General features: G+C 40.8%; 1 protein-coding gene across 1 annotated transcript; it reads right to left on the bottom strand.

Annotated features, from left to right (window-relative positions):
* Positions 1-352: 352 nt before the first annotated feature.
* Positions 353-10,562, bottom strand: GEM (GTP binding protein overexpressed in skeletal muscle). Its single transcript, XM_067535800.1, has 5 exons — positions 10,390-10,562; positions 8,246-8,585; positions 3,971-4,047; positions 3,249-3,453; positions 353-1,625 (listed from the first exon to the last, which is right to left on the bottom strand). Exons 2-5 carry the CDS (start codon positions 8,574-8,576, stop codon positions 1,348-1,350), a joined length of 891 nt encoding a protein of 296 aa, XP_067391901.1. The 5' UTR covers positions 8,577-8,585; positions 10,390-10,562; the 3' UTR covers positions 353-1,347.
* Positions 10,563-11,763: the final 1,201 nt, after the last annotated feature.

The raw sequence follows: 11,763 nt of genomic DNA on the forward strand, positions 1-11,763 counted from the left end.
TCTGTGTTAACAACACACTCATTGCAAATACTACTTTAGGAATAGGACACTGGACTGAGATTGTCCCGCTCAGTGACATGCTTTGTAATCTTGAGCAAGGTACTCCACTTCTCTGCCTCTGTTTCCCCATCTATAATGTTGCTTATCTTTCTTTGTATAGTGTTTTGAGATATATGAACAAAATATACTCTATAAGAACTAACATGATTATCTATTATCCACTACTATTATTATTATCAAGAGCATTTTAAGATATCCTGTGTATTTTTTGCATTGCAATTCTAAATTGTTAAGTAGGCTATAATCAGCGATACTTGTTAGGTATCTTCGTTGTACACTCACACGAGAATTTTTCCGAACAATCAAAATCTTTTCTTTAATTTACAATAAAGTCTTTGAGATTTCTTGATGGGACTCAAAGATAGTCAAATATTTTGTTTATTTTATTACAAGGTATGTCAGTAAAAACTTGCATAATCTGAAAAGATATTAAAGTGTTTTTCTTAAGAAACCTTATAATAAATACATTTTCACCCCCAATACTAAAAATGCTTATTATTTTGCAATGAAATAAATATAGCACAGCTCCGTCATACACAAGTCCGGGTACAAAATGTCCACTTCGTTTCTTATAAAAGCTCAGATGGTTTTTACGGTTTGGCATCTCTCACTTGATACATTTTGCATTTTAATCCCTTTTTTATAATCTAATTTTTGTTGTTGTTGACAGTCCCACAGTATGAAAATCAGAGGGGAAAAGTGGTTTGGCTACAAGTATTTTTTCCATTAAGTATTAAATTTTCAAAAGTAAGAGATGTGTATATGTTCATGGGTCTTATCCCTGGAAACAAGATAGTGTCTCAGTGGCTATTCTACAGAAATGCAGATTTTCAGCTTCGGGTGCTTAAGAAAATCAAACCAACTAGTTGGCAAAGGATCAGTTCCCAGTGAGTTCATCATTTTTCTACACATCTTTCCAGAAATAATAATGTGAAAGAATAATGAGAGGGTGCGATTCATTCCCCAGATCATGAGTGTTTAGGTTCTTATAATATTATCTGGTAACGAGAAACAAAAAGTATATTGCAAAACACACCCTGCGTAACTTTAGGATGTTCTGGAGTATAAGAGAAAGCTTTTTTAAAAACTACTGATAAAAAAATTAAGAAAGACTTGTTTTCCATGCATCGTGCTGTGCTTCTTGTCAGCACATTTTGTCAAAATCACAACTGTGAATCCAAGTCAAAAACGTTTTTCTTGTAGTCCAATCTAATATAGATTGATTATTGTTCACAATGTAATTAAATAATGTCCACAAAAGAGAACATCTGACATAGTCCAACATTCTTAAAGTACTGATAGGTCATGGCAAGACTTGGACTTAAGTTTGAAGGCCATATTCTTGTTGTTCTTGGCAACTACTTTGCCCCAGAACCGCCTGGCTTTCTTGGGAATGCTCTCTCTCCTCTTCTGATATGCCAGCCTCCTCTCATTCTTTTCCTTGCTGTCCCTCCTTAGCCGGACTTGCCGCACAATTCCTTCAAACAGTTCCCTCACATTGTGCTGGACAGCTGCAGAGGTCTCAATGAACTTACAGTCAAACACAACAGCACAAGCTCGGCCCTCTGTAAAATTGTAAAGAATATATGTCAGTAGGCACAGCCAGAGACTGCACATTCCCTAAGCAAAAGGGAGGAGAGCAAAGCGGTTAAACAGTGCCATGCACAGAACAGCATGTGAGTGATCTGTAAATCTTCTAGAGAGATTCACTTGCACTTCAGGGAAATCTCAGTGATTCAAATTCAGAGGCAATGAGGTTACCACTATTGAGTGCAATATATTGCTTGATCCATTTAGAGCCGTATTTTCAAAATGCATATTTTAAGATTGCAGGCATAATTTTGTATATGTCAAAACTCAGATTTCTGCATGCACACTTAGGGTATGGCTAGACGGCAATACAAACCCGCAGCACTGGGTCTCAGAACCCAGGTCAAATGACAGACTCACAAGGCTTGGGCTACATAGCTATGCAGTTGCTGCATAGACATTCTCAGAGCCCAGGCTCCCCCAAGCCCAAACATCTACTTTGCAATTTTATAACCCTGCAGCCCGAGCCTCAGTCAGCTGACCCAGGCTATCCATGGCTGTGCCATGGGTCTTTTATTGCAGCGTAGACATACCTGAATGGTTAAGTTCCTACCTACTTGATCTGTATGTGTAAATGCAGGCCTGAACCTACTCTCATTGAAATCAATGGTAAAACTTGCAACCAACATCAAAAGGAGTAAGACTGGGCCCACAGACTGCATACACATATCAGAGTTTTTGAACTGCAAAATCTTTGAAATATGTGCAAAACATTTAGGTATGAGCTAAATTATACCCATAATTTTAGAAGTCACTTTGAAATTATGGCCTTATTCTTTTATATTTGAACCTAAACTAACGCTAATGATCTTCTTATTCTAAACGAATACCAACATGCTCTGATACTCCACTCCCACTCCAAACACATCAGCTGGTTGATTCATGGAGTGCTTAAAATGAAACCCACCTTCCTACCTTCACTCAAGGCAAAGTGCATTTAACAGCCAGCATTAGGAAGAATGCGAACATGAAAATAGGAAGCCTTGTAATATTACTGAGCTCATGTGACTTACTGCTATATGTGTACCAATGAAAAGTTTTCATGTTGGACCTTTGTGACAGAGGCCCGAACACAGGGTTAAGTCCAGATCAGTTTTCCTTTTCCCTTGCCTGGGGACTGGGAAAAGGTCTATTGAGGGACTTCTTGGAAGACAGAAGACAGGGTGAATACTTTTGGAAAGGTCAAGCTCTACAATCAATGGTCATGGGACTGGGTTGAACCCTAAGCTGGGGAGTTTTTCTCATCAGTTTCTGGTTACGCTGACCTATTTTATTGTGCTGTTGTACACACTGCACATCCAACATTCAAGGATAAGATTCCAGGATGAGACTTAGCTAACCAAAGCCTTGATCTATCTCCCATTAAAGTCAATCAGAGTCTTTCAATTCACATTTATGGGAGCTGAATCAGGCCCTTAAACTGTGAATTTTTGGAGGTGAGGTTTTTTTGTTGTTTGTTTTTTGCTGTTGAACCATTCCACTCATTCTCAGTCATGGAGCACTCCCACTCCTGACATCAGTGGGAATTCTGCATCTAGCTGAAGGACAGTATATGGCTCTTACAGTTATAAAGTGGTTGTCATGATAATATTCTATACCTGACACAGAGACTTCACGGCACCTGACAAGATCACTTTTGTTGCCCACTAAAATAATGGGAATATCTTCTGTCTGGCGTGCCCTGCGGAGCTCTATTCTGAGTTCAGAGGCTTTCTCAAAGCTCGCTCGGTCTGTGATGGAGTAGACAATCAAGTATGCATCTCCTACTTGCATGCAGTTATCTTGGATCCATTTGTCTTCAGACTGAAAAATTAAAATAGACACATTAGCAAAAGCCTGGCTTTCTTAACTGGAAGCCCAGCTGAGCTTTTATAGAAAAAAGTGTATTATTACTCAATCCAAATTCAACCTTGGCGTAACTTTACTGGGTATGGTTCTGATCACAGTTACACCAGTATAAAACCAAATTAACATAGATAACATGGATATACACCAGCACAAATCAGGGCAAAAATTGGCCAATAGACTTCATTAGACTTGTGATTGTGTATGCCCAGGTCAAATTTAGCTCTGATCACATTTCCAGCATTTTTGTTTTTAATAATAAATCAGACAAAGAAATTTCATTGCCATTCTCAAACTTACACGGAGGAGCTTAGACATTTTTAAAGACCCCCATACTTTCACTGACTGTAGAATTATAGATAACACCTGCCTACTTGTTCAACAAATGCATATTTCTATCAGAACTATAGTATTACTACTCATTCATACTTTAATTTCCTTTTGGCATTTGAATAGAATGAATGGAATGGAATACCTTATTTTCCCACATGTCAAGCAGTATAATGGTTGCGCTTTCACCATCTACCATCAAGGTCCGTTCATATGTGTCTTCTAGAATAGAAATCCATAATGTTAGTAATACATCCCTTCCTGCTGTCATATATGTATCAATAAAGAAAAATAACAATATACATATAATTTGTGCCAAGTTAAATTCAGGGTGCCGAAATCACTGTTGGTGCGAGTCCATTGATTTCAGTGGAGTTCTATCCATTTCCAGGAGCAGTGAATCTGGCCCTATGTCTCTTTACTGGTTTCTCCTAATTTTCATGGTAAATTAATTAGACTAAAAGATCTTGCAATTAGTGTTAATTATTTTGGCTGAAAATCTTTTTATCCTATGTAGGATGGTGGAGATGGAGGAAGGGGGGAGAAGGAATAGAACTAGTACAAGAAATAAATCAAATGCTGAATGTTTGACCCCTTGGGAGCAGCAGACAGACGTACAGACTCCAGCACGGCTTAGTAATGGAAAATATTTGTTTTCACTCCAGCAGGGACCCTTTACGGGTAAACAATCCCTGCTGCTCCAAGCTGTTCAGCCATCAAGCAGCCCTAGCAACGGGCAGGGGTGTGTGAGGCAAAGGTTATTGGGCTCTATAAAATAAATGCTGCTATTGTAATACAGACCTCTAAGCTGTCTCTAGTTCCCCTGATTTTATTCTGCCCCGTGCTGGTGCTTCTCACGAAATGCTAGCCTATGAAAATTAAAGAGGGGAAGAAGCATTTCATGGTAGTTTGGAAGGATATGGCAGTACCTGCCTAACCCTAGGTAAGGACCTGCACAATTCATATCTGGATTTCAAACCCCACATGGTTTAGAGGTATTTAGATTTGGGGGTCTGCTCCAAACCATTATAGAAATCAAGGACCACTGTGAAATTTGAATCCAGATCTGGATTCCAATCCCCATCCCTTTCACTCCCTCAAAGTTCAGGGTGTTTGAAAGCATGTTGTTGGTTTGGGCCCATCTCTAGTCTTGTGTTACTGCTAGCACAATAAAATCCAGTTCGGGCAGACAGCTTCTGAACTTCTTAAATTCATCATCATGCTATTCAGGGGACCTCACCAAACCACTCTGATGGAGGATATTACTGTATTTTAAATCAAGGCTCTTGCCTCATAAGCTCCCACTGTGCTTTTGTGAAGTGATCTTTCCCCAAATCCGAATCTTAGACTGTCCTAGAAGCCAGAAAACCGTGATTCCATGAAGTAGAATGAGCCAAAGGGCACTAAAGAAGAGCCAAGTGTTTTTAAAAAAATCAATTCTGCCACAGACACATTAAAATAGGAAACTTTTTGTAAACAAAACGATACTTGGCTGTCACAGCTGGTCATCTGAAGGGTGGATGGGCCTAAATGAAGGAAAGTAAAAAGAAAACACTAACCAACAGGAGCAATTTCACTTCCAGGCCCAACAGATTCTCATCTGTGCTTGTGCCTCAGATTAATACTGTAGCCAGCAGAACCAAGCACATACCACTAGCAATTTTCTCTCTGAATACTGGGTATATCTATTGCATTCATGACTTTCTGCAACAAAGTTTTCCAATTTGCAGGCTAAATTGCAATTATAGCTTCTTCAGTTGTACATGCAAGTATGTGTGAAGGGGAGCAAAGGGGTCACTGGGTGTGTAAGCAATTGCATTTACCATTTAGACAACCATTTTTGAAAATCTAGCCCTCTACTAGGTGTGTAGACATTACACACAGATAATCACGTTACTTGAAAATGCTAAGCACAGTGGGCCAGCTTCAGCACTGACTTACAGCCCAGACAATCCTAATAAAGCTAATGGCATTGCCTAGGGTGTAAGGCAGAGCTAAATGTGACCCACTAGGTGAATAATTCATTTCACAGCTACTTCAAAGCTGACACTAACAAAGAAATATAATAACTTAAAGTTTTCTAACGTCTCAGCACATTTGGTCATGAGATTCCGTCATTACCGTGCTGCAAGCAGCACTAATAGCGAAAGGAATGACAAGGAGCAGCATATCATTTAATTGGAGGAGCATGAAATATGCTGAGTGGGAAGTGGAGCGTATAAAGCAAGTTAGCTGTACTTTCTGAGTGGATTGCCCAAGGGATCCTAACATAGTTGTTTGTGCTGTCAAACAACATTTAATCAGATAGGCTTCCAACATATTGGACAAACGTTTTAGTCCAGCAGAGCTGAACAGCGTGCAGGCTGTAGTAGGTATAAAGCTCACCTTCACGCTCCCCCTCATCTTGGGGCTGCTCTGTGGAGGACTGTGCCTTTGGAGTAAGCTGCTCTACCTTACAGTGGCTGCTGGCAGCTCCCAGTGTCTGGAACAACAGCATAAGAGCATCCCACCCATGTCTCCTACATCAGCCGCAGGGCGACAGAGTAACGTAGGCAGTGCTACACTGATTCGACACTAACAAAGAGGATCTCTTTGCACTGTGGAGATCCTCTCAATGTTGGTGACACCAACTATAAGGACACATGCTGCCAGTGGTGCAGCACAAAGCACCAACACCCATCAGAGTATCTGGCCCATCATATACCATAAAGCAGCTGTGCAAAATTGCTCTTCTCTGGGGCAAGTCGCTTTTTTCAGATCAGTAACATATAATCGTTGGTTTAGGGGTTATTTTTCCCCATCCTCAGAATGGTAAAGGTGGGAGAGTAGGCCTTGTGCCTGGGCTAGTAGATTTTTAGGACAGTTTTGCAAGTCTGCATGAAAGAGTGGAAGTGACCCTACGCTTGTATTGTGTGGTGCTTTACCTGCTGCTAGAGTATGGGCCAGAAAGCTGCTAGAAGGCCCTTCCAGTGCAAAGGAGTCCTGCATGATTACAGGAATACTCAATGGAAGATTAAAACAAAACACACCTAATTGGTTGATCCAGGTACAGTGCATCAAAGGGGTCCTCACATTCCCTCAGAACCCCAAGATTTATATTTCCAACTTGTGATACTATACAAGCAGCGTTTGGACAGCGTACTTTTCATTCTGGGCCATGTTACGTGGGGGATCGTTCTTAGCCCTGCACAGAAGGGGAGAAGAACTCAGGGTGCCTTCCCTTCTGGCCTCTACTGAACACTTACATAGGAGCCAGGCACATTCATGTTTCTGGTGCTCCTTGAGCACAAAGACGGCTCCGGTGCTGCCTGTTAGCTACACAGCCCAAAGAGGCAGGGCAGTGAAGGGCGCTGAAGGGATGGGGCCATCTACACAGATCAGTGAAACTGAGCCACCACAGTGGGCGCAAAACCTGTGCTTTGGCAGTATCCTGGTCCTCAGGGCTGCAGGAGCTCCTGTTCCAGCACAGCTCCTGCACAACAGTATCACACGCACACAAAACATGGCCCACGGCTTATTGCCACAGTTTAGCCTCAATTGATCCCTGTGAATAATGAAAATATGAGCCCCCTCCCCCTCTAAAACAGAGGGGCAGAGTAAAGGGAAGATGCCTAGCAAAGAGCTGCAGACCATGTCAGCATCCTCCCTTCCCCCAGATTACTTGGGGAACAGGATTTTTTCCTCACACTGCGGACGCATCTTTATCTGCTCTTCTCTTGAGGGAAGTGGTGGAATCTGTGCCATGCAGTTGACATGAAACGCTGATGAGAAGAACCCAAATATTTATTTACACACAAAGTGGATGAGATTATTTAATAACCCGCAAATATTTTGGTGGTACCTGTAAAGTGGGGCAGGGATTTTTATTTTTCTACCCTTATCTCTTGCTGATATGTAACTATTAACAGTTTCTTTAAAATCCCAAATGATTTTAGGCACTGGTTTCTTATAGAACAATTGAATCACAAGGCCTGCAGTGCAGTTTACAGGCCAGGTTATTTCCTCACATCAGGATAAAGCAGGAGTTGATCCACTGGAGCCTGTCATTCACCCCAGTGTGAAACTGGTGTAAGATCTGAATCAGGCCTTCTATGTAATGTATTTTCAGCAGAGTCAAGAATTAATCAGATTCCAACAGCTCTTTTTAAAATGAAAGGGCTCCGAAGCCCTTTGATCTGTTTTGTCTGTATGTCAACACATGTAGACCTTTGTCAGTGAGTGTCTTTTTCGTAGCCCCTGATTTTTAAAATAGATGCACATGCTGGAATCAACTTTGAAAATAAGAGCCAAGTGTGCATTACCTCAGTTGCAGGCACTCCAGATTAAATGACCTCATAAATTTTCTGTGTCTTGTTGCTGATTACTATTTGGCAAGAAAGGCTTTAGGTAAACATAAGCAATGCAGAATGTAATGACATACCTGCTAGCATATCGCAGTCACTGTCCATGCTGTCGTGTACACCGGCAAAAATATTGGCCAAGGTAGATTTCCCCACTCCATGCTCCCCAATCATTACCACCCGGTAATAGGTATTTCCAGACTCGGAGGAAATGACCGAATCAGAAGATTCTGATGACCAACTCCTTCGGTAATACTCTTCGGGGTTCATTGTGTATCTCTTGCGCATGTTGTACTCATGGGGGTCTTTGTGGACGGTCAGGTGCCTTCCATCGGCAGGGATGCTCCAGCGTTGCTGCTGGGCTTGCAGCGCACTGCTGCTCCGACGCATGGTGACATTATTCAGAGTCATGGTTTTTCCCTAGTGAAAAATAGTGAAAGTCTAAACGTTACACACCAGGAATTTGAAATGGGCACCGTTTAGAAATAAAACTGTTGATAAGGTGTATCCTGCTCATCTGCAAATACCTAGTGCACAGACAAAAGAAGAATTAGAACTGCTGCCTCTTTCACTTGTGCAGTTGCATAAAGCAACATTTCTAATTAGCGAGCCATAGTCATGGCTTTATGATTCATCTTGAAATCAGCATTACATGCTAAGCTCTCTCTTTGTCTCCCCCTAGTTGTGAATATGAGGCACAGCCCTGCTTTGGCATGGAGCTTCACTGTCCCAAACGGAGTACTCGGAGGCAGAATGCCTTTCATGGCAACCCATCACATGGGGGAGCATTCCCCCTGCTATGCCCTTTCAGAGAGGACATAATTCCTGGCGTGCTGATCCCTGACGATTCTGGAGTGCTGTGCACCTCTAGGGACATGCAGAGGGAGAAATACAGAGACTGCAATTGTGCCTGGCCCTTACACAAACCATGCAATGGACTGAAGGTTCCTTGCACCCTCCCCCATCACTGCATACCCATGTAAGGGCTGGCACAGTCTGCCCAGGCTTTGTTAAAAAAAGAAATCCCTCTTTGCCTGCAAAGTATCATGCTTAGTCTCAGCTGAGAGTTGAATCTGTGGGGAGAGCAACAAATATTATACTCTGCATGCTTGGATCATTTCTGCCAGAGGAAAAAGAACCACATCAACAAGTCTTGCTAAAATGGATTTGATTTTGCTCTCAGCTATACCACTGAAAAAAAAGAAGCAACTCCATTATACATAATGGAATTAAGCTGGTACCAGACTGGTGTAAGAGAAAGCAGAATGAGGTCAGATGGCATCCCAGAGTGTGTATATGCTCCCACCACTAGGGGAGATATCACTAGAAGAAAATAACACATAAATTTACAGTCTTTAAATCAACAAATTAAGCTGGCTGCAGAGCAACTAGTCAGGTTAGCGCCTCTTGTCTAAACATGGCTTTTAATTACATTTGGCTTTTGAATAAATTTTGCCTTGCTTGAAGGCAGAATATTGTGATGTCATTCCTAGTGGTCTGCAGCTACCATTTTTAGGAAAGTTACTTTGCTGCTCTCTAGCTCCCAAGGTGACAGTTATTTATACATTTTACTTTTTTAGGCTTCAGTTTGATGTCTTTCCATTCCCTTCTGCATATTAATAAAGAAAGCATCTGCTATTGAAACATTCAGGGCAGTTTTTAAACTTCATTATTCTTCTGTGTTTGCAAAAAGTGTAGCATCTTATCAAATCGCACACTAACAAGCAGCCCTTGAAAACTTATTAGAGCAGGTACAGAGCACCTCATAAAACAAATGTGCTGAAAAACAGCAAACTGTACCTGTAATTTGAATATCAGCCTTTACCAAGCATATTGCTTCTTTTCTACAACTTGTGATCTATGCTATTTTCTGTCTATAATTACAGCATTTGTTGCAAAATGAGTTCATCTGTATTCCGTACAGTCCCATAAACTTTTTCCAGCAAGAAATGTACTTAGCAGGAGACCAAACAAACAGTGCTTCACAAGCAAAATTAAATATTTTCACTTTCAAGCATATATTTTCCTGTCATTTCCCAGTCGAAAGACAGAATGAGAAATCTTAACTTTGATTTGGCTAAATAATAAACAGCCTACATTGTTGGTAGTGCTTCCTTAAGGGATTTCCACACTTTAGTAAACTAAACAAAACAAGATTACTGTAGAGCGTTCAATTCCAAATTCAAACTGTATTTCACATTACACATTTCGTTTTTCTACTTACTTCTATAATTTCTCTTCACTAGAGTAATACATTCAAACTAATGCTTTTCAGCCAGCACCACCTTCCTTTTTACAGTCTCTTCCACCACAATCAGCTTCTTTGGTCTTATTGTCTATTTCTCACAGAGGAGTGTGAGATGTTGAACCAGTCTGCTGGATTAACTCCTCCCCTGTTCAGTGGCTGCCTCTCTAATTCTTTCTCAGCAAACCTGGTTTATATTAAGCCCATCTGATCAGAGACAGGGGTTTTCCGTGACGTCGTTGGCCTGTTCACACAACAGCCAGCCCCCAGCTGGGAGGAAGCGGGCACGCAGAAGAGCAAAAACTTACAGACAGTAATGTTAACAACATCGCTTACTTGCAGTCATATGATTCTTTTCATTAATAACGCCAGTAAACCTTTTGCCTTCTTTACAAGGTGAAAGAGGGAAGTGGAAAAATACAATAAAGTCTCATTTCATCACAAGTCTCTTTCAGCTCTGCACTCCAGTACTGTTGAAATCAATGATGTCTAAAGAATTACTTATACTTTTCTAATATCCCAAGTGCTGCAAACATATTGCTTTATCTAACTACAAAATGGAAGCGACTCCATGCTGGAAAACCTCATCTCCTGAATGTAATCATTGAGCAATAATTTGTTAGTATCTGAAAATTAAGGATTTTGTCCCTTTTTTCAATATAAGAATGACTAATACAAAAGATCCCATTTTTCACTTTCTTTACAGCCTACAAGTCACTGAACACAATCTTCTAAGCCTCACTACATGCTTCTTGGATGCACAGAATCTTATTCACCATAGTGTTACTCCAGTTTAATGCTAATGTAATTCTACTGGTACAAGGGCGTTACACTTACATAAAATTGGAGTACACAATGCTGCATAGTTTTAGGAAAGATGAAACCATATTGTACATGTTACAAAATAGGGGCCTGATCCTTAAATCTTTACTCTTTCAAACCTCATTGACTGCAAGGAGTTTTGCCAGAGCAAGCACTGCATTATCAGACTCCTAGCCTGAAACTTTTAAGGATAACTGGAAAGATTGTGTTCATTCTATTGATAAAGAGTGGAGAGATTCCCTTGCCAACAGTGTATAAGGGCTCCAGACATTATATAAAGTCATATAACATTTTTACTAATAAAACACTGACTAAAGAAATCTGAACAAACAATGTTAATCCATTTCTGAACATGGACACAAATGTTGCCTTTGTGGGCATGATTCACTGCTGTAAATCAGGAGTAACTCTGTTCCAGTTAATGTCCTGGTAACATTGAACTGTAGTGCTGAGAAAAGATGGAATTTACAGAACTCTTCAACAGAAACACGTTCATTTTGCATTTTGACAGGGATCCTGCCCATGCCCGTT

This window comes from Emydura macquarii, unplaced genomic scaffold (assembly GCF_026122565.2).
Source record: "Emydura macquarii macquarii isolate MOO-44397 ecotype Brisbane River unplaced genomic scaffold, CSIRO-AGI_Emac_v2 contig_383, whole genome shotgun sequence".
Taxonomy (NCBI): domain Eukaryota; kingdom Metazoa; phylum Chordata; order Testudines; family Chelidae; genus Emydura; species Emydura macquarii.

Bases quoted from the DNA above. Each gene is read 5' to 3' on its own strand.
- GEM (XM_067535800.1), bottom strand. From the start codon at position 8,576: ATGACTCTGAATAATGTCACCATGCGTCGGAGCAGCAGTGCGCTGCAA. The intron at 4,048-8,245 runs GTATGTCATTAC...TTTCTATTCTAG, and splicing joins TGACTGCGATATGCTAGCAG to AAGACACATATGAACGGACC. The intron at 3,454-3,970 runs GTATTCCATTCC...TTAATTTTTCAG, and splicing joins TTGACATGTGGGAAAATAAG to TCTGAAGACAAATGGATCCA.